Source organism: Gadus macrocephalus, chromosome 20, assembly GCF_031168955.1.
Source record: "Gadus macrocephalus chromosome 20, ASM3116895v1".
Taxonomy (NCBI): Eukaryota; Metazoa; Chordata; class Actinopteri; order Gadiformes; family Gadidae; genus Gadus; species Gadus macrocephalus.
Genome location: NC_082401.1, coordinates 11,479,487 through 11,502,454, shown reverse-complemented (window position 1 = coordinate 11,502,454; position 22,968 = coordinate 11,479,487). Strand labels below are relative to the sequence as shown.

General features: G+C 45.1%; 2 protein-coding genes and 1 long non-coding RNA gene across 4 annotated transcripts; 2 read left to right on the top strand and 1 right to left on the bottom strand.

Moving 5' to 3' along the window:
* Window positions 1-909: 909 nt before the first annotated feature.
* Window positions 910-8,406, bottom strand: ehhadh (enoyl-CoA, hydratase/3-hydroxyacyl CoA dehydrogenase). The gene is made up of 7 exons (XM_060040753.1): window positions 8,014-8,406; window positions 7,641-7,744; window positions 7,243-7,421; window positions 7,053-7,164; window positions 6,795-6,899; window positions 5,057-5,398; window positions 910-2,617 (listed from the first exon to the last, which is right to left on the bottom strand). Exons 1-7 carry the CDS (start codon window positions 8,085-8,087, stop codon window positions 1,395-1,397), a joined length of 2,139 nt encoding a protein of 712 aa, XP_059896736.1. The 5' UTR covers window positions 8,088-8,406; the 3' UTR covers window positions 910-1,394.
* Window positions 8,407-11,784: 3,378 nt separating this feature from the next.
* LOC132449130 (UPF0524 protein C3orf70 homolog A-like) lies at window positions 11,785-17,383 on the top strand. Of its 2 annotated transcripts, XR_009523517.1 has the most exons (3): window positions 11,785-12,544; window positions 14,928-15,649; window positions 15,736-17,383. XR_009523517.1 is itself a non-coding variant. In XM_060040774.1 (2 exons), the coding sequence occupies exons 1-2, from the start codon at window positions 12,373-12,375 to the stop codon at window positions 15,584-15,586; spliced, it is 831 nt and encodes a 276-aa protein (XP_059896757.1). In that variant the 5' UTR covers window positions 11,786-12,372; the 3' UTR covers window positions 15,587-17,383. The 2 variants fall into 2 exon arrangements, 1 of the variants encoding a protein (XP_059896757.1); XM_060040774.1 differs by having other exon boundaries at window positions 11,786-12,544; window positions 14,928-17,383.
* A 3,699-nt stretch (window positions 17,384-21,082) lies between these two features.
* LOC132449150 (uncharacterized) lies at window positions 21,083-22,542 on the top strand. The gene is made up of 3 exons (XR_009523521.1): window positions 21,083-21,501; window positions 21,607-21,902; window positions 22,073-22,542. It is a non-coding gene; the product is annotated as an uncharacterized LOC132449150 (long non-coding RNA).
* Window positions 22,543-22,968: the final 426 nt, after the last annotated feature.

Sequence of the window (22,968 nt, the reverse complement as noted above, 5' to 3'; positions counted from 1 at the left end):
GGCTGAATATCATGGTGTGTGTAGTGGTTCAGCCGAGGCTGAGAGGGGTCATTGATCGCGAGCGCATGGAGGATGAAGACCTGGATTAGGAGTTTACTACTTCTTTACAACCAGGTTATTGGTCAACACAAAGGTGTCTGATAATAGTCTGATTAGAACCAGGTTGTCCCATTGGTTCTGTCCCGAGTGATGCAGAATAGAAGATAAAGAAGCAGTGATAATTGAGATGACAATGCGTGAATCCAAGGGAAAAGAAATTACTAAAAATCAATCTATATCAATAAAGAAAAAGTTGATTCAGATTGACACATTATACAAAGCATGTCATAAAGCCATCAAGGTTCACCTTCTGAACAAAGGGCCTTGGAGTGTATGTTATCCCAAGCTCTCCCGCATCATAACATGTTATCAGACCATGGTGCTATTTATTTCCTGTGTTGGGATGCTGAACTCGCAGCAAGCTTCACATTTATGTTTACACTGAGGGCATTTAGCAAATGCTTTTATCCAAAGCGACTTACTGTAAGTATATTTGTCAGAAGAAAGAGAAACAATAATATATATCGCTGTCGGTACAGTAAGGATGTTCATAGGAACAAGTGCCAAGCACTAACAATGGCTATTGGTTAAGATTCCAGTGCTATAATGATTAGGGTTAGGGTTAGGTTAACCCTAATCCTATCCCAAACCCTAATGATTAACAAGTGAAATCCATGCCCACAAACCTAACCAATTGTACACTATTATAAAAGTGCTTTAAGTATTTTTTTTTTAACAAATATAATTAACAATAATAATTAATAAACCAAACTAAAACTAAAAACTAAACTAACTAGAAAACAAGTTCTGTTTGAATCATATTGTAAGCCGTCAAAAATTACCATAAAAAATGACCTGTAAACACATGACTTATTCATCAAAGGTTTAATGCTTTTACTTTATTGGCCGTTAAGCCTATGCATTGATTCAAACTCATCAATCACAGAAATCATATCATTAAACAAAAAGTTGCAAAGGCAAAGGCAGAGGCAGTGTCGAAAGCTATGGCTCATTGCTTCATCATTAAACAAACAGCTGCAGCTACCTAATTAGTTCATCCATTCATCCATTGATTTGCAAATGTCTTCTTGTCGTTGCTCTTCTCATCTTCTTGGTCCTGTTAACTGTTCTACACTTCTCCGATTGTGATTTGGAAGGACCTGATTACTGCCATAAATGACAAAGGAGGGAGAAATTACCCATTGGCCGATTAGCATGCATTCACATCATGTGCTTGCCTTGTAACTAAACTTATTGACAGCAAAAATCACAGTAACAGACAAACTCCTCCCAGGACATCGGTATCCTTCTTCATCAAAGGGATGGTTGGAATGGCCGATGAATAGGAGGGCGGTCTACAGCTGGCTGCGGTGCCCCTTGACCACCTCGCTCCACTTGTGTATGGGAGGGCTGCCGCTGGCGACCAGCCTCCTCAGCAGGCTGCAGGGCTGCAGGTGGGGGCTGTCGGGGTGGGCCTTGTGGTACTTCTCCAGCCCCTCCAGGACTCGGGCCAGGCCCACCTGGGCTGCGTAGAACATGGGACCTCCACGATGCTTGGGCCAGCCGTAACCGAACACATAGATGGCGTCGATGTTCTGGGGGCTGGCTGCTACTCCGTCCTCCAGGACGCGGAAGCCCTCATTGATTAAGGCGTACAGACAGCGCTCCAGCACCTCCTGCTGGTCGATGCGCCGGGCCAGCAGGCCGTGCCGCGCCCGGTATTCCTCCAGGAAGCTCCGCAGCCATGGGTCGGAGCGGGCCACTCTGCCCCCAGGCCGGTCGTACAGGTACCAGCCCCGGCCGGTCTTCTGACCGTACCGTCCTTCCTCACACATCAGGTCCCCCAGGGGGCTATACCTGCGGCCGCGGCGGGTTCTCATTGGCTGATCTGCCGTGACACCAGGCCCCGTCAGCCCCTCCTCCTTCCGAACCCGCCAGCCGATATCCAGTCCCGAGAGGTCGGACATCTTGAACACGCCCATCGGGAATCCAAACTCCTCCAAGGCAGCATCCACCAGCTCGGGGCTGGCTCCCTCCTCCAGCAGGAAGGAAGCCTGTTCCAGGTAAGGCTTCAGCATGCGATTGCCGACAAACCCCGGGCAGTTACCCACTGCTACGGACACCTTGCCCATCCTCCTCCCCAGCTGCATTGCTGCGGCCACCGTCTGGGGAGAGGTGCGAGGCCCGGACACCACCTCCAGCAGCCTCATGACGTGAGCCGGGGCGAAGAAGTGCATCCCCAGCACCTGTTCTGGGCGGAGGGTGCAGGAGGCCAGGCGATCGATGTCCAGGCTGGAGGTGTTGCTGGCCAGCAGGGCGCCGGGTTTACAGACGGACGACAGCTGCTTGAAGATCTCCTCCTTAACGGCCATGTCTTCAAACACGGCCTCCACCACCAGGTCTGCTCCGGCTGCGGCCTGTAGATCAGCACTGTAGCTCACCCCCCCTCCTCCCTTCAACATGCGGCTCACGGCTCGCTGGGCCTCGTCCAGCTGATGCTCTTGGGTTTCCACGGCGACAACGGACAGGCCCGCTCTGGCCAGCGCCACCGTGATACCTCTGCCCATAGTCCCTAGACCTGAGACCACACAAGGGTTAACAAGGGTTACTCAAACTACCCCCTAACTAACCCCTGACCACTAACCCAAGCTCTAACTAACCCCTGACCACTAACCCATGCCCTAATTAACCACTAACCCAAGCTCTAACTAACCCCTGACCACTAACCCAAGCTCTAACTAACCCCTGACCACTAACCCATGCCCTAATTAACCACTAACCACTAACCCAAGCTCTAACTAACCCCTGAACACTAATCCAAGCTCTAACTAACCCCTGACCACTAACCCAAGCTTTAACTAACCCCTGACCACTAACCCATGCCCTAATTAACCACTAACCACTAACCCAAGCTCTAACTAACCCCTGACCACTAACCCAAGCGCTAACTAACCCCTGACCACTAACCCATGGCCTAATTAACCACTAACCACTAACCCAAGCTCTAACTAACTCCTTACCACTAACCCAAGATCTAACTCACCCCTGACCACTAACCCAAGCTCTAACTAACCCCTGACTACTCACCAAAACTCTAACTAACCCCTGACCACTAAGTCAAGCTCTAGCTAACCACTTACCACTAACCCAAGCTCTAACTAACCACTAACCCAAGCCCTAACTAAAACCTCAACACCACCAATCCAATGTCCAACTAACCCCTGACCACTAATTCAAGCTCTAACTAACCACTAACCCCTAACCCAAGAGCTAAATAACCCCTGACCACTAACCCAAGCTCTCACTAACCACTAACCCAAGTTCTAACTAACAACTTACCACTAACCCAAGCTCTAACTAACCACTGGGAAAAAAAAGTACTGTACAACGGACTGTACAGGGCTGTAACGATTGAAATTTGCTAATAATTTGCCTAATTAATAGTCTGCTGACACCACTCCTCTTATCGATGCCGAAAGTCTGCGACGAGATGCCCTCTCTGTGATGACAGCTCTCCGTGGCTACGGAGGATTGCATTTCTCCACAGCCGTCGAAGTCCTCATATGCGATATGAATGACATTTATCCAGATTGGGCCAAGCGCGAAAAAAATAGCCTTTGTGATCCTTGTCTCTATTGTTTTGTGTGATTTGTTGGTCTGCTTATAGGTCGGAATGAAGCGGCCACCGATTATTGACAGGATGGGTAATTTATTTTACCGGACTCGTTAGTTTCTTCACTAGACACGCTCGCTCTCCTCGCTCGTCCACTCACTCGCTGACGTCACTCACGCACACTGCCATTCTCGCGCACACACGTACGCTACTCGTAACACTATGCCTCGTTATTGCGACGTTCATGTTAGACGTTCATGTTTTTTCCTATCTATTTGAAAGTTAGGCTATTAAAAATGATTATGATTATGTCATTATTTAAGCTACATAGCCTAATAAGAAGCGCTAATAGGATATTTGACTAAACCACCAAACTAGTTGAGGGTTTTTGCCTACCTGCAAGCATCCTCCGACTGCAATCTTTGGTTATTTATTTATAAATGTAGCTATACTTTATTAGTATTCTTTCTGTTCAAATCAGTTCAGTGTTCCAAATGATTTGTTATTAAATGTTACATTAAGTTAATTGTTATACAAGTGTGAAATAAAATGCTTTTTAAATTAAAAAGAATCGTGGGTCAAAAATCGTGATACAAACCGAATCGTGAGTTGGTGTATCGTTACAGCCCTACCGTCAACGGATGACAGAGGGCGTGTCTGACGTATGGGGAACGCGATCTGATAGGCCAACGGACCCGTCGCTGCGTTAAAGGTTTAACATTTCTCAAATTTTGGACGCAGGCATCGGAGCCGACGGAACGGATTGACCCACAATGCATTTCGAGAGCGCCCCATGCAAAGGCAATGAGATCCGTCGACGGACGTGTACAGTGTGAACGCGGCGTTACCCAAGCCCTAACTAACCACTAACCGTGAACCCAAGACCTAGCTTACCCCTAGCCACTAACCCAATCCCTAACTAACCCCTGAAGACTAACCTAAGCCCTTATTAACCAGTAATAACTAACCAAAGTCATAACCCCTAACTAACCTAAACCACTCATCCAAGCCCTAACTGACCCCCAACCATGAACCCAAGCCCTAGTTTAGCCCTTGCCACTAACCCAATCCCTAACCATAACCAACCCCAAACCACTAACAAAAGTCCTAACCTTAACGAACAAACTGGCTTTACCCTAAAAGTCAACTAGTCAAATTGTCAAGGATCTGTTTTAATAAAGTATCTGTTGTTTCCTCAACGATGAGTGGGATAAATGCAACAACTCAACTAGGAATCTAGAACTGTTGATTGATCCCTTGATTGAGATAATGTTTATTTTATCGAACTGAATTCAGGTCCCTCTACTCTGCTTTCTGAATGCGTTACTCAGGGGAGAGTTGACCATATATATGTATAGACTATTATATATATGCCTGTGTATTAAATACATGATGCATAGATACCGATCACTGCGGCTGTGCTGATTGGCCGGGCCCTGCATGTGTCCCAGCGAGCCCCGGTGGGCGTGGTCCAGCGGGCTGCGCCCCTCTCAGTGAAGAAGCAGTAGCGTGAGGCCTGTGCCTGGCCCGAGGTCATCAGGGTCTCCATCAGCCTCTTCTCCAGCTCCATGCCCTTGAGGAAGGGCAGGGTGGCCGCCCCTCGGACCGCCTGCACGCACGCCAGGGGGGCCGCCGCGCCGCGGGCCCGCCCCCTCGCATGGATCAGGGCCTCTTCGAAGAAAGCGTCAATGTTCTCCAGGGGGGGGCATGGACGGTTGCCAACTCGACGGTCGTCCAGGGGTTTTCCTAAAACAGGGGATGGTAAAAAGATAAATAAAGCTTTAGTCTTAGATCTTCTTCTTTTTTTATTCAATGGGACACAGAGGAGCCCAGGGTGATACAACATGACTATAATGTAGTGTTACAACATGACTATAATGTAGTGTTACAACATGACTATAATGCAGTGTTACAACATGACTATAATGTAGTGTTACAACATGACTATAATGTAGTGTTACAACATGACTATAATGTAGTGTTACAACATGACTATAATGTAGTGTTACAACATGACTATAATGTAGTGTTACAACATGACTATAATGAACAGTGTTACAACATGACTATAATGAACAGTGTTACAACATGACTATAATGTAGTGTTACAACATGACTATAATGTAGTGTTACAACATGACTATAATGTAGTGTTACAACATGACTATAATGAACAGTGTTACAACATGACTATAATGAACAGTGTTACAACATGACTATAATGTAGTGTTACAACATGACTATAATGTAGTGTTACAACATGACTATAATGTAGTGTTACAACATGACTATAATGTAGTGTTACAACATGACTATAATGTAGTGTTACAACATGACTATAATGTAGTGTTACAACATGACTATAATGTAGTGTTACAACATGACTATAATGTAGTGTTACAACATGACTTTAATGTAGTGTTACAACATGACTATAATGTAGTGTTACAACATGACTATAATGAACTAGCCTGGGTATACCCATGCTGCCTTGCGCACAATTTCATTTCGCACTGCTAGGCAGCCTGGATTCCATGGATCTGATTTTTGCCTGAGATGGGGAACCAATCACAGAGCGGGGAGGGACGGCAAGACGATGACGACATCTATGCGACACTCCGAAACTTGTAGCTTACGGATCCAAAATGGCAGCAGACGCGTAACCTTTCGATGCAGCCTTAGACAGTAGATTGGCGTTAAACTCTTTCAGTACCAAGAAGGATGTCTTAGCCCTGCTACCAACAGGCTTTGATTGGCTATGAGCTACGTACAGACTCATATGATAGACATTCGTAGCGCCCAATAAACGGCTCTGGGCAATCGTAAACCACGCCTCAAATACGAGAAAATGAATGTGTGGTTCCCAGACCTCATCTCAATGTAGATTGAGATGAGGTCTGGCGTTAGCCAGGCTAATAATGAACAGTGTTATAACATGACTATAATGTAGTGTTACAACATGTCTCTGATGTACAGTGTTACAACATGTCTCTGATGTACAGTGTTACAACATGTCTCTGATGTAGTGTTACAACATGTCTCTGATGTACAGTGTTACAACATGTCTCTGATGTACAGTGTTACAACATGTCTCTGATGTACAGTGTTACAACATGTCTCTGGGGCGGTCTTTCGCTCTTACCTTCAACGCTCTGGGCGAACCTTACTGCGGCGTCCACCGTGTTACCGTCCGTCAGTCTGTCCAGCAGGCCCAGTTTCAAAGCCTCACCGGCGGCCACATGGCGCCCTGGGACACACATTCAACACTCGTTAAGATAACAGATTACTTATGGGAACAGGTAATGTGTGTTTAACTGTCACGATCATTCCAAGGTGTTTACCTGTAATGATCATATCAAGGTGTGCTTACCTGTAATGATCATATCAAGGTGATGCTTACCTGTAACGATCATATCCAAGGCAGCTCTTACTCCTAGCAGCCTTGGTAAACGCTGGCTTCCCCCAGCACCAGGAAGTAACCCTAAAGACACCTCAGGAAGACCCACTCTGGCCTGAGGAGAACAACAACAGGATCAAACCAAAAATAAAAATAAAGCAAATCGACACGTAAGAGAGATAACTAAACGTACTTCCGAATGTCCGAAGCGATAGTGACACGCCAACGCCAACTCAAGGCCTCCTCCAAGAGCGAATCCTTCAATGGCAGCCACCACCGGTTTGGCCAGGGCCTCCACTGACTCAAAGATCTCCACCAGATGAGGTCCAGATTCCAAATGCGATACATTTCCAAATTCCTTGATGTCCGCTCCTTTAAAACACACACACACACACACACACACACACACACACACACACACACACACACACACACACACACACACACACACACACACACACACACACACACACACACACAATCATTGAGGCATAGTAGATATTAGAAAATCGAGATATAAGAGAAATCTATTCTAAATGAGATGTTAGTCCTCGCAAAGACTATATTTAATCAAATCTTTAATTGTCTGACCGCCGCAGAATGGTCCGTTGTGCCCACTGATGACCACGGAGCGCACCAGGGGGTCGCTGGCCGCCGCTCTGACGGAGAGGAGCAAACCTTCTCTCACGGCGGCGCTGCAGACAGAGGGACACAAAACAACAGGTGTTCTGATCAATTCTAAACCTGTTGTATGCTATTTTATTTCATTACCGAAACTTGGTTACACACGAAATACCGTCATGCAACCATATATTGGTGTTTGCATTTGAATCACGCCTCATGTATTGAAATAAATAACATACGGAGGCCGTCAACAGTTTCAGAAGGGAACAGAAACGCTGACATTTCTTGTCTCTATCTCTTTACTGAACACCGATCAGAGGAAAGTGGGATTCCTGCTCACCTTAGTGCGTTTACCGGCGGATTCTGGATGGAAATCACCGCAACGGATCCCGAGACTATTCTGTATTGAGCCATGACTGTTCGAGGCTATCTTGAACTTTCGTTCTGTACAATGAATACTCAGACTGTTTGAGGCAACCTTTAACCTCTCACACTGTTTGCTTACAAACGAGCCGACAAGGAATCATTGAAAGCTGTTTCTGTTTTGGTCAACCCTTCCGGTCATTTGCTCTACGTCATAATGTAACTGGTCCTAACCCTGAACCCTACAAACCCTGAACCCCATAAACCCTAACTCGTAATCCTGGGCCAAAGGGTCAAGGGAAAAAGAGACTACAGCTCCGGTAATGAAGCGCCCAGTCGTACTACGTCACAGGTTGTGCTTCTTGGAGCACGCCCACTAGGTGGATCCCTTGCGCTATTTTATTTCAGTGCAAACGGCCTATGAAGTTAAAGGGATACGTCCTCACCCATTCAGAACCGGCGTTCTATTATTATAAAATCACTAAAAAAATAAGTTTTTTTTCCCCTCAGTCTAACCCGGGACTCTCTAAATCGACGCCACTTCGACCTGGGCGGGACTTTACGTCCTACGTCACTCGCTATGTAAGTTTCTCAATAACTCCATACCATTACATACCGACATTCAAGCAGCAAAGATGAGACGTCGTTGTGTGGTGAGAACTGATAGAAAATCGATAACAACAACAATGCCGCCATTTTCTTTATTTTTTGTAACCTACAATAAATAAAGCAGGCTTCCAGTCAATGGAAAAATGGCTTCTCCCCACCGGCGATTGTTGTTGTTTACGATTTTCTATCAGTTCTCACCACACAACGACGTCTCATCTTTGCTCCTTGAATGTCGATATGTAATGGTATGGAGTTATTGAAACTTACTACGTGTAAAAAAGACTAGAAATTGAATGTTTATTTTTCATTGAATGTTTACATAAAGTTGCACTGGGTGCCTTTAAGCACACCTTACATGTATAATTAATAAAAGATTAAAAACACTTGGGTCGAGCGTGTTTGTCACTTTTGTGAAAGAGCTGGAGTAACGGAATAAGATGCAGCTGGGCATGGCGCTGAGAGGTGATGCATGAGGCATGATGGTGGCACGGCAGACAAGTACAGGAGCATGATGGACTGGGATCTGATGAGGAAACTAAAAAGATTTTCTGACTTAAGATAAAATATACTCTGAAGTTTCTAGTTTCTGCAAACAGAAGAGAAGGGGTTTAGTTAAGGCTTTGTATCATTAATAAGATAGACTGTGACACAATCAATAACAAACATAAATATGTAAAAGGCTTGCTTAGTTTAAAGCCCACTCACCACGTTAAGGTGCAGGCCAAGACAACATGTAACAAACACATAAATACATGAAACATGTACATAACTACGAGACCATAGACCCACATCACAAACTCAGACAGTCACAACATGTAAAAAACATAGAAATCATGAAACACGTACATAAATACGAGATATTTTTGGGTTTCTCTTGTTTTTATCTTAAAAACAAAATACACGTAACATTAAGAAAGAAGGGAAGAAAATAAAAGTAATAATAGATAAAGCTAAACTCAGTTAGTGATGGGCATACATTTAAATGTACAAAAATTACAGAGGTCACTGGTCGGATGTGCTGTTCAAAAAGAAATGCACTATTAAACTATGCCTTGTGCTCCGTTATGCAAGCTACAAGTCTACAATAGAACAATGTCTTTTTGCAGTTTTGAGTGCTTTGTGCCAACTTGTGCTCCGTCATGCAAGCTCCAAGTGTCACACTGCTTAAGAAACAGATTCCTTCCAACTAACTATTTACGAAAAATGCAATCAATAACTTATGTACAAATAAATGGTTAGGCCTACATTTCAACCAGCAACGAAGTTGGAGTGGCCTACACACATAAATAATTGTAATACACCAACATTGTTAACTGTCATACATAGCCTAGCTAAACAAGCAAAATACCAACGCAACTGAAATGTTAATTAGAATATCAACAATAATATAAAATGATACCGTAATGCACCTGTTCTTTGTCTTTGGATCTTTTGAATAAATGGATCAATATATGGTGAATCACAATGATCGCAAGCAGAGGACCGTGAGTTATTGAGCAGCAGCTGAACCAGTCTAAAAATCGGACACGTTAACGGAGCACTGAACTAGGCCCTCTCGGATGCCAGGTCGAAACAACATTTGTTTCACTACGACTCCTTTCAGCTGCACACCCCTCCTTCTCCAGCAAAAAATAATTGGAGAGAACGGCTAATAAAACGCTTGAGGTGGCGTTTTGAAAAGAAAAAACATAATTTTTTTTAGGACATGGCATAAATATAATTATGAACCTTTGATTGATATCCAGACATTTTTTTTGACACTTCAAAATGACTATTAATGCAGGCTATGTGGAAAATGTGCCGACTTTGCCTCAGCCTGGCCCTGCCCTCTTAGCTGGCCCTGCCCTCCGTAGCTCCGCTACGTAGCTAAGATGGCTGCCGTTGAGTACGAAAAAGTGTACATCGCCACACGCTTCGAAATTTGACCGTTTTGGGTACACCATCCGGGTCCTTTCACACTTATTTTCGCCCAATCTGAATCGGAACGCCCTACGTATTCAAACTTAGGCTAGTAAGTACGGATAGTATGGATATTGGAACACGGCATTGGTCCTTCCCCCTCCAAACAGAAACAGGCGGGCAGTGCAGCGGGTGCAATGCACTGTGGTAGTTTGAGGATTTCTTACTTTTGAGCCAGAGAGACACTTTCTGCCTTTTATCAGGCTAGGATGAACCGATTTCAATTTTTTTTGCACATTCATAATACATAGAATAATTTACTTCACATAACCTTCATATCTCGACTGGTGAAGTATCCCTTTAAAGTCTGTTATATTTGTAATAATCACAGTTCCAGTCTCAACGGGCTTTACAGGCCATATATTTATGAAACCTACTCACCCAACCCTAATGGTGTGTTCCTGAATCCTCGAATGCCAGAGTTCCGAGTTGAAATCTGTAATGGGAGTAAGGATATATATATATATATATATATATATATATATATATATATATATATATATATATATATATATATATATATATAATATAGCCAAGGGTTTTATTGTCGCCTATACTTGGGTAATATACAAAGAAAGAAACGGAAAACTCCATTCACGGAACGATCCACTTTCCTTAGCGCTCCCTGCTTAGAATCAAAACAGCCACACTGACGCTACACGCAGGCACTTCCTTTCTGCCCCTTCAGAATAAGACTCCCTAACAGGAAATGGGTTACATTACTGTATATATATTCATATATTCATGTATGCATATATTATCAATCTCCTGCCAACAGAAAGTCCGTTGCAGCTGGGGGGTCCTTAATACATTTATAGAGATAAATGAACAACCAATCTGGCGTAACGTTACGATGCTCTTCGGTGTGCTGCTCAGTGGCTGCTTCTGTCATTCACTCAGTGCTCATCATCAGGGCCAGCGATTGCCTTGGGCAACTACCGGTAGTTTGTGTTGGGGGCGCCCTCTCGTGGCGCCCTTAATTCCCACTAATCGTAGAATTAGAACAACAAGCGAAATGAAACATGTTTATTAAACATGATTATCCTAGGGCGCCCCCTCAGCCACACGTTAGCATGTCACCCAGATTATTAGATTTAATTGATGATTTTTTAAAATCATTTTCCAATGTGTGTGTGTGTGTGGGGGGGGGGGGGGGGGGGGGCAATACTATACACGTCATTTCCGCTGGTATAATGAGTGACAGGCTACATCTCATTGCACATCACATCAACATTTGAAAACAGTGGAAATGCTGACAGAACACAGTGTCTGTGAAGCGCGCATCGTCGCACGCAACGCAACGCGGCAGCGCGCACGGCAGCGCTAACACCAGGCACGCGGGCTCCTCCCGTTTGGCTGCTGAGGCTGAGAGATGCTGGAGGATCGCGTCGCCCGGCTCGGACCAGCTCGGACCAGCTTAGATCACACGGACCACACGGATCAGAAGCTGCTTTCTGCTCGTATGAACATGTCAGCAGGACTTTGATATTTTGTCTTTATCTTTATCCTTGTTCTATTGTTCCTCGGAGGCTTCGTGCCTTTAGAGATTGATCTCAAATGGCATCAGTTTAGTCTACGCAAAGTGCCACGCAGCAGGCCTGCTCTCTAGAAGGGGAACAGGAGGACTTGACGCACGGGCTGGTGATGCCGGACTGATCCTGACGGCTGGCTCAGGTCAGATATTCCTCGTTGAGGCCCTCCTCGGTGAGGTCCTCCTCGGTGAGGTCCTCCTCGGTGGGCTCCTCCTCGGTGATTAAGGGATGTTGGCATGGCCGCCTCGGGAGCAGCGAAGAGCCTCAGGACAGAGAAGCTGGACGAGGCGCAGGCGTCGGCCAGGAGCTGCGCCGGCAGACCAGACTTCCTGCCGTGCGACGGTCTCTCCGTCCGTCACGGAAAGTGCTTCAAGCTGCACTGGTGCTGTCACCTGGGCTGGTGCCACTGTGAGTGGATTTCCTCTCAAACATGAGCGGTCCTTATGATTTACACCATGGCTAGCCTACTTCTCTGGGACTATCGTATGCATACCTAAAAGCAAAAAATGATTTACTGAAAGATTCATAATTTATGTCGTTATTTGAACTACTACGGGTTACGCTTTTAAATGAAACTACACAAATAGAACTGGAACATTCGTTGGCTTCAGAGTAAAATAATGGATCGTTTTCTGCTGTAAACTTTCCTGAGTGTTCAACAAAGCCCCGTGATTCCCCCCCCCCCCCCCCCCCCCCTTGGTGGCCACTGGTGAGGGCCCGTGGTTTGGGCCCCATGGTGGGGGCCCATGGTGCGGCGTGGTGGGGGCCTCGTATATTGTAATCAGACAGTGTACTGTAGGCCATAGAATAAAAACAAAATACACAGTGATGAAATACTTTGTCACCGTTTTGGTTAGCTTTTATTTCAAGCCCTACATGAGCACATATCTTTGAGTGTAGCTAACCCTAACTCTGTGATGTCATTCGGCATTTATAGCTTAAAGGTTTCTGTTTCCACAACAGGGAATTTGAGTCTCTCCTCGTCTTGAGGGACTCCTCGTTGTGGTCAGGGTTAATAATAATAAATAATAATTCATTTATAGTGGCCTTTTCATCCTAAGATCTCAAAGGGCTACATGTTAAAAGCAGTGTTGTTAAAAAATAAATCTATATTTATTTTTTAAAATAAAACTAAAAGAGTGGGAGCCAAAGGTCTTAAAAATAAATGTTTTTTTTTAAAACAATCAGTGGATTGTGGTGCCCTCAAGGCGTCAGGGAGGGCGTTCCACAGGCGTGGGGCGGCAGCACTGAAGGCCCTACCTCCCATGGTCCTCAGTTTGGTTCTGGGTATGTGGAGGAGGTTAGAGTGAGTGGAGCGGAGGGGGCGTGTTTTGTTATGTTGGTTGAGAAGTTCTTCGAGGTGGGGGGGGGGCATGTCCATGGATACATTGGTGAGTGAGGAGGGAAACCTTGTACTAAATCCTGGTGGAAACGGGAAGCCAGTGGAGTGAGTGGAGGATGGGGGTAATGTGCTCGTGCTTGCCCACTCTCATCAGGATCCTAGCTGCAGAGTTTTGTATGTATTGGAGCCTCTGCAGGCTCTTGCTAGGGATCCCGATGAGTAGGGCGTTACAGTCGTCCAGTCTGGAGGAGAAAAAGGCATGAACTAGTTTTTCGGGAGAGAATGGGGCGGTGTTTGGAAATGTTGTGGAGAAGTAATGTGTTTGAAGTGTAAAGCTAACTCATTCTGGGAAAGACTGGTAGGAGAGGGTTAGGGTTAGGGCTAACCCTCTGGTCTAGCTGTGGTTAGGGTTAGGGCTAACCCTCTGGTCTAGCTGTGGTTAGGGTTAGGGCTTACCCTCTGGTCTAGCTGTGGTTAGGGTTAGGGCTTACCCTCTGGTCTAGCTGTGGTTAGGGTTAGGGCTTACCCTCTAGTCTAGTTGTGGTTAGATTGTCAGTTTTACACTCCAAACACATTTCTTTGATTATACTACCCTTATACTATCTTAGGGGGTAGGTATATGACTGATGCGGGTCAAACTAATTGTAAAGCATACATTGCTTACGTCAAATAGAACGGATCAACCATCCCCTTATTTATAGGGATAACGGAGCCGCTATTCTGTCACAGGTACCCGATCACAGAGTAGGGTTAGGGCTTACCCTCTTGTCTCGTTGTGGGTTAGGGTTAGGGTTAGGGTTAGGGTTAGGGTTAGGGTCAACCCTAACCCTTAGAAATAGGGGAAGCAACTCCCCCAATCCCTGACAATTAAAGATTTACCTGAACTCAACTAATAATTCATAGCATCTGAAAATGGAAGCCTACATTGAGAGATACATTGGCTGAGTATATATTATTATAATTATATTTTTTACATAGACAGGATTCATTCAAAGGACTTCTTTGCCTCAAGAAATAGCTGAGGTGTTTTTTAATAACAATTACATATTAAAGTTTCACCCATGAGGTGTTAAAGTTGCTGTAGGTTAGATTTAAGATTATTTTTAGTGTAATTTAGGATTTAAGATTACTGTTTTTCTAGATGACTGTGTTTCTAGATGACAGCGTTTTAGATGACTGTCTGTGTTTCCAGATGACCGTTTCCACCTGACTGTGCTTCTAGATTACTGTGTTTCCAGATGATTGTGTCTCCAGATGACTGTGTCTCTAGAGGACTGTGTTTCAAGAGGCTGTGTTTCTAGATATCTGTGTTTCCAGATGAGCTTTGCCATACAGAGAAAACCTCATGAGCGCTGACGTCTTCTCTCGTGGCCGGGGACAACGCTGCAGGGTCACACTTTGAGGGGCATTCAACAGTCATGTTTATATGTGATCCTTCCTCTCATTCAGGTAAATATGTCTACCAGCCCATGACGAGCGTGTGCCAGCTGCCAAGCACAGTGGTACCCCCGGCCTCCACGGAGCACAGTGCCACCATGGAGCTGTCCGTCTCTCTGGCCCAGCGCTTCCTCAAGCTGGCGCCTTGCTTCCAGCCGCCGCCGCACCTGCAGTCGCCGAGGTACTGCGTCATCGCCGATCTGTTCGTCGACGACTACATCGTAAAGCGCATCAACGGCAAGATGTGCTACGTACAGCGCCCGCCCCCGCGTTTACCGGACCTGCCCCCCTCCACCGACCCGGCTGTGCCCGGCACCCGGCCCCCGCCGGCACCGGGCCCTCCGACTCCCCCCTCGCCCACCCTTGGCCCTCGGACCTCCTCCGCCCCGGGACCCCCTGGGCACTCCAGCCCCGCCCCCCGGCCTCACGGACCGCCGCACCAGCTGAAGGGCCCCTGCTCCTCACCCTCCAGCTCCGAAGACTCTGGCATCAACGCCCTGGATGTGTATTGCCTGGAGTCTTGTGAGGAGGATGAAGAGGAGGATGAGTCAGACGAAGATGAGTTGAGCACGGATGGAAACTCCAGCCTTTGGGATAGGGACGAGTGCTCGCTGCTCTCTCCCTCCAAATCCATGATAGAGATCATTGAGAAGATGGAGACCACTGTGTGACTCCATGGAATGACCCATTGCTAGCCTCCAGGAAGGCACCACCACCAGGGAACAATGCACCGCCTGAGGGAGGCACCACCACCACCACCAGGGAACCCTGCACCGCCTGGGGGAGGCACCACCACCACCACCAGGGAACCCTGCACCACCTGGGGGAGGCACCACCACCAGGGAACCCTGCACCGCCTGGGGGAGGCACCACCATCACCACCAGGGAACCCTGCACCGCCTGAGGGAGGCACCACCACCAGGGAACCCTGCACCTCCTGGGGGAAGCACCACCACCACCACCACCAGGGAACCCTGCACCTCCTGGGGGAAGCACCACCACCACCACCACCAGGGAACCCTGCACCTCCTGGGGGAGGCACCACCACCACCAGGGAACCCTGCACCTCCTGGGGGAGGCACCACCACCACCAGGGAACCCTGTGTCGGAGATGGACCTGTAGGTTATGTAAGGCGTTCTACTTCTACTTTGCAGTTGTGGAATGATTTGGAACCTAGATGCATACAGATGAGCAGGAATAGCAGGAATGTTTAGGTTTTTCTCGAATCTTCTCACACAAATACTTTCCTTCGCCCCATGACTCCTTATCTTCCCTAAAGGAGTTACTGTTGTCTTACCCTAACCCTAGCCCTTTACTTCCTGAAGGGAGATTTGTGTGTCTTACCCTTACCCTAGCCCTTATCTTCCCTAAGGGAGATAGTTTATCTTACCCTTACCCTAGCCCCTATCCTCCCCTAGGGAGATAGTGCGTCTTACCCTTGTCCATCAAACACATGCTCAGTGCACTCGAGGAACATTTGCATGATGCTCAAGACACACAAACAAACACAGAGCATGGACTGGGAAGATGATAAATACACAGCCCCTTGACAGCAAGTGCCCGTGGGCCCTTGGTGTTGAGAGAGAGAGAGAGAGAGAGAGAGAGAGAGAGAGAGAGAGAGAGAGAGAGAGAGAGAGAGAGAGAGAGAGAGAGAGAGAGAGAGAGAGAGAGAGAATCAAAGATAGAATCAAAGATAGATATTTCATAAGCACATGACTAGACTAGAGTATCGCTACCATTCAAGCTCTGTTGTGGGACACGCTTGTAACCCCTACAGCCCAACATTGGTTTGGATTCCGGGGGGGCCATCAAATGTTTTCTTAGCAGCACTCGCACAAGCCCACGACCTCGTAGGCCTGCAGGTTTATTGGCATTAGGCTTTATTACGGGACACTAGGTGGGGAAACTGAATGCAGAATATTTCCAATATGCGAACAGTTTCCTAAAATGGCCATTAGGTGAGAAAAGGCTACTAGAACCTCATACTGGCCTAGATTCTTCGATGGTGTTAACCCTAACCCTAACCCTTTATACTAACCCTAACCCCAGTTGAACCAAGGGTGAACAGGTTAGAAGGTTAGAAGTGTGACGATACATGTGATCATGTTGTAGTAGAGACGATGTTAAGGGTGAAACGGTGTAAGTTAAGAAGTATGATGGTTCATGTGATCATGTTGTGGTAGAGATTACATACTTTATACCCTGTGGTGTCAATAGTTAAAGAAAGGTTTTGTTCTGTAAGAACATTTTGTTTTCTGCATAGTTCTGGACCAACAAACGCTAGCATAACATACATTTCACAAATATCAAAAACTTTATGATGAACTCTGGATTAAAGAGGTTATCTGCATGACTGCATTTTGGGGCAGAATATTGAAATTTTACAAAAACAGGCTGAACCAGAGAACACAATTTTGTCCCTGTTGTTTTATTTTCATATGAATAAATCAAAAACTACCTGAACGTTTATCTTCTCATGTGTCATTTCATTTCTTTAATCGCATTCCCAGATTAACGAAAGATAAAATTACGAAAGATAAAAACTTCAATCACATTCAACTTTATTTTCGTGCAAAGATAACGACTACTGAGACAACAAAATGAAGATAAGATTCGAACCAGAAAACCAAGAAGAAGCAGTAAAACATTATGGACCTATGATGGTAAATTTTAATCAATGATGGTATATTTTAATCAATGATATATATAAACACATATAACAGTATGGAGCAATGGTGGTTTATTTTAATCTATGATATATAAACATATTTAACAGTAAAACTGTATGGACCTGTGGTGGTCAACTTAAATAAATGATGTACAATGCAGCATTAACATCATTGGTCCATGCCATCACCGTCCCGGGCACCGTTATCTCTGATAACCTTTCCTGGTCTGCAAACACCTCAGCTGTCATCAAGAAGGCACAGCAGCATCTGCACTTCCTGAGATTACTCAGGAAAACATCTGTGAGAAGCTGCTGGTGACTTTCTATCTCTCTACCATCGAGAGCATCTTAATCTACTGCATCACGGTGTGGTTCTCCAGCTGCACTGAGGCAGATAGAGAGACTACAGTCTACAAGTAATCACTGCACTGAACACAAATGGGCACTGACACACACACACACACACACACACACACACACACACACACACACACACACACACACACACACACACACACACACACACGGACTGTGCAATAATTGTAAAACTGTACATATCATATTTATTTAATATTTATTTTCTATGCATACATTGCACTTCTGCCTTGCATGATTGCCTCCTATTTTAGTCACTATTTTTATCTTCATTTAGGGGACTTTGCTTACCCTATTAACCAAAGCGACATACGACCATTCATTCACTTATTCACACATTACTGCCACACCAATATGAGCAGCAATAGCAGTAGGTAGTGCAGATAAGGTATAAGTAAACATAGGGTTAGTCAGTATATAGGCTGTATATTTTCTTTTTCTTTCAAATGCCTTTGAAGCTCTTGCGGGCCACATCAAACGAGGTAGCAGGCCGATTCGGCCCGTGGCCCTTGTGTTTGATAGCTCATGATTTGTTATCCAAAGTTACTAGGAGAAGCTCCACCGTCACTAAATGCTGACATTGAAACCTACGGTGGCGATCACAGGCTAAACTACATGTGATCATATGTTAAATCGGGTAATCGGTGATAGGTGTGAATTATCCTTACAGTCGATGGTACTATCTGGTCCTAACCCCGACAGTTACTGGTCCTAACCCAGTCAGTTACTGGTCCTAACCCAGTCAGTTACTAACCCTAACCGACAATTACTGGTCCTAACCCAGTCAGTTACTGGTTCTAACCCAGTCAGTTACTAACCCTAACCCAGACAGTTACTGGTCCTAACCCAGTCATTTACTGGTCCTAACACATTCAGTTACTGGTTCTAACCCAGACAATTACTGGTCCTTACCCAGACAGTGACTGGTTCTAACCCTAACCCTAACCCTCACCCTAAGCTAACTCTAACCCTAACCCTAACCCTCACCCTAAAGCTAGCTAACCCTAAGCTAACCCTCACCCTAACCCTAAGCTAACCCTCACCCTAAACTAACCCTAACCCTCATCCTAAGCCAACCCTAACCCTAGGATAACCCTAACCCTAAACTAACCCAAACCCTAAGCCAACCCTAAACTAACCCAAACCCTAAGCTTACCCTAACCTAACCCAAACCCTAAGCTAACCCTAACCCTAAACCAACCCTAAGCTAACCCTTACACGTCCACCTGAATGTCCAGACTTAACCTTATTGCATTCTCACTAACACAGGAGAAATGTCTTCTCCCCGCATATTGAACAGAAAACAATAGGGATAAAAACCCAGAACATGTGAGCCTCGCCTACAGCAGCTGTCTCAATCATTCTCCAAATGCGTGTTTGTGCTTTAAAAGCCTCTGTGTTGTGTGCTGTTGTGAGGCTCTTTTGTGTGCTTTTCCTTTTACTCTCCTTTTAATATCCTGAAGGACCATTATAGGATAACTGGTAACCCTAACCCTAACCCAAACCCTTTAGGATTTATAAGATAAAACGGGGACGCATTAGAGAGGCCAAACACACACAAACACACACACACACACACACACACACCCTGCATTAGATAGGCCAAACACACACACACACACACACACACACACAGACACAGACACACACACACACACACACACACACACACACACACACACACACACACACTACCCCCTGCAACATCTCTTGATGACGGCCACATGGATGGACTGACAGACAGATATAAAAACATCACAACACATCATTGCTATGAAACGGCTGCAGACAGACAACGCAGCACAGAGGCTCTGCCTGGGGGAGGGGAGAGTATATTTAGAATCTTGCGTAATATGCTTTTAACAACATAGAGTGGATGAATTTTTAATGCCAGTGGAGGAGGGGAGGGAGGGAGGGAGAGTATATATATATATATATATATATATATATATATATATATATATATATATATATTGCGAGCCACATGAATATATATATATAATTAATCTGTGTTGTTGTTTAGGGAATAGGGATACACACACAATCCTACACGTTTCACATGAGTACATTCAGAGAGAATATAGGCCGGGAGAAACGCTAAAGGAGAGAGAGAGAGAGAGAGAGAGAGAGAGAGAGAGAGAGAGAGAGAGAGAGAGAGAGAGAGAGAGAGAGAGAGAGAGAGAGAGAGACAGAGAGAGAGACAGAGAGAGAGACAGAGAGTGTGGTAATGTGGGGCTGGACAGCCTCCGTGTGTGTTGGGTAAGGGCGAGGGCCAAAACGAACTCACCCTCCGTTTGTGTGCCACTGGATAAGCTAAAAGAAAATAAAGCTTTCTTTATTTTCCAGAGAAAATAATAGATAGATTAGCTGTTTTCCAGGAGTGTGTGTGTGAGGATGATTGGCGTCATTTATCAGCCGTGGTGGACCAACAACATTAACAAATATGACGAAGGCTAGGGATGCACAGCAGTATCTAGCTTAGGGTTAGCCCTCACCCTACCCCTACTATGGGATGCCAGAACAAAGATTTTGATTGTGAGTGATCGAACAAGATTTCATTAGAAGCTTAATTACTTCTTCTTTGTTATGTGGCGTGCGTGCTTCCGTGCGTGCGTGCGTGTGTGCCTGCTGACTCATTCAGGGTTAGGAGGAGGTGATGACATTAAAGTGGCCCTGGCTCAGAGTTTACCAGCCGGAACCACAGAGAGACCGGTAAAGCAGCAGGGAGCCTAACCCTAGTAGCTCCCAGTTAGTAGATCGGAGACTTTAAAAAAAAAAATTATAGTTTTCTGTTCACTCTGACTGTCTATGCAGCAGTGTGCCAGTGTTACACCGAATTCTGCGACCCACCGAAAAGTGTGACCCAAGGGGGCGCTGTTGCACATGTTCTGCTGCATGCCCGAGTGCATTAGGGGAGAGCCAGGTCGATTGAAACACTTTTCAGTTAAACCTCTTTTCAAAGATGACGTGACGATGAAACAGCATATTTTAAAAATAAACTATTGACCTTACTCTTGTTTTTATGCAATATACCGGACAACATAGTAGTGTACTCGTCATTGCTAAAATGTCACATTATACCGCATAATATAAATAGGTTAAAATATTTTTGGCCCGTGCACATTTCGATTAAAACTCACCTTTCTTCTTTTGGACGACTACATTTGCATTAAATTTACTTATTTCCCTGTCCTAAGTCATGTTTAGGGATACACAGTTGAACATCCTTTTATTTATTTTAAACAAAAACTAATCTTCAATACTGATTGAAAATGTTGACAATAATTAATGTATCTCACTTTTTTAAGGTTTCCCAAAGCCAGAGCGATGAGGATGAAGTGGGAAATTGCCCTAAGAATGTTTTAGTGTCAGCAGTCTGCTGTGTTTTACTCTTCCTGGTCTGCTACTCCTCCTGTCTGTCTCACCTCACACCTGGCCCTCATCTACAATCATGCTCACCTGGTCTTCATCCCCAATCAACCCCCTTCATAAACCCTTGGATTCCCTGCTGTCGGTGCCAGATCGTACTACGCAGTACCGAGGTAACTACACGTGCCTGGCTCTTGTGTAACTTGCTACCTCGCTCTCTTTCTCAAGTCTCTTGTTGTTTTTTGGAACATATCTAACTTTTGTTCCTCTGCCTGCAGTTACCCGGATCACTCACTCCAGCTTGCCCACCTCGCTCTTCCCCCGGCTCCCTCATCCACTACCTGCTTCCCACCTTGTTCAATAAACCCCTTTTTATCCCTTCAACATCGTATCTGTCTGCTCTTGCTTCAGCATCGTCTACCATATCAAAGAAGGGCATTGTCCTGCCTCTGACAGGACACTGCTCTGCAGTGACCACTTCAGCAGTGAAGACTTTGACAGGACGGGGCAGACTGTCCGGCTTAAAGATGGTGTTGTGCCAACCCTTTTCAACTTTCCAGCTCATCTTCAAAGGGTATGTGTTTCACGGACCCACAATAATTTAAGGTGTATAAGATTGATGTATCAATATAAATATGTGATTAAATGTCACACTTTAGTTTTTGTTTCTGCAAGTTATAGAATGTGTTGTTAATTACTGCATATTTTAGTCACTCAAAACTTCTTTACTTATGTTTATTTTAGTCGGTAGCAACAAGAAGCACAACCACTGTTAAAAGAGCGGAAGACAACCTGGCAACGGACTTGATGCCTGATGTGAGTATTTGCATGTGGAATGTCACAAACTAATTAGAGAATCATATGCCTTGTTATATTAAATCCTTTATCTTGATGGTACCCAGGTCTATGATGGTGTTTGTAGTCTAAGAGCCCAATATTATTTGAGGTGGTACTCTGTGTAAAAAGTTTGAAAACCACTGGCTATCTCACTTTCTCTGTCACTCATACACTGGAATGAAAAAACGTGTGTGAACATTGAAACTACACCCAGGGGTATGCAACCTTTATATTTTTGTCCAGAGCCACAAAACGCCTTATAATCTGAGAAGCCTGTACAATTTCTTAATAGTATGCTGTTGTGTTTTCTGGTGGAGAATTGGAGAACCTAAGAATTCATTCAGGCTCACAGAATTCAAAAGTGAAGATTGAATTGTTGAAAAGGGTTAGGGTTAGGGTTGGGCATCAATGTGAGTGATTTTCTCCTTGCGGGGATTGGGAGTGGGGGAGTTTAGATGTAAGTGACTGGATGGAGTGGGGGGGAGGTTGGTGGGGAGGTTGTTTAACTTATAACGCTAAGAGATGTGTCTATGTTTTAAAAATATGTGCAATAGAGGAAACGGTATTGCACATATATATACACATCTTAATAAATGATCGATAGACAATTTCACTGGATGTCAACTGTTATATTTGATTAAATTCCAATTCGTTTATAAATATGCACTATTTTACTGCACTATTGCCAATTTAGTATTCATTCATGATGTAGTGGGCGGCCCGTATCAAATTGATGTAACGTTGACTCGATCTCTCTTCCTCAAAAGTTTACCCAAACTAATTGATGCATGGTGCACTTCTTG

Coding starts and splice junctions, on each gene's coding strand:
- ehhadh (XM_060040753.1), bottom strand. CDS start 8,087: ATGGCTCAATACAGAATAGTCTCGGGATCCGTTGCGGTGATTTCCATC. Junction 6,900..7,052: donor CTTGGATATGATCGTTACAG/GTAAGCATCACC, acceptor TGTGTGTCCCAG/GGCGCCATGTGGCCGCCGGT. Junction 2,618..5,056: donor CAGCACAGCCGCAGTGATCG/GTATCTATGCAT, acceptor GTGTGGTCTCAG/GTCTAGGGACTATGGGCAGA.
- LOC132449130 (XM_060040774.1), top strand. CDS start 12,373: ATGGCCGCCTCGGGAGCAGCGAAGAGCCTCAGGACAGAGAAGCTGGAC. Junction 12,545..14,927: donor TCACCTGGGCTGGTGCCACT/GTGAGTGGATTT, acceptor CCTCTCATTCAG/GTAAATATGTCTACCAGCCC.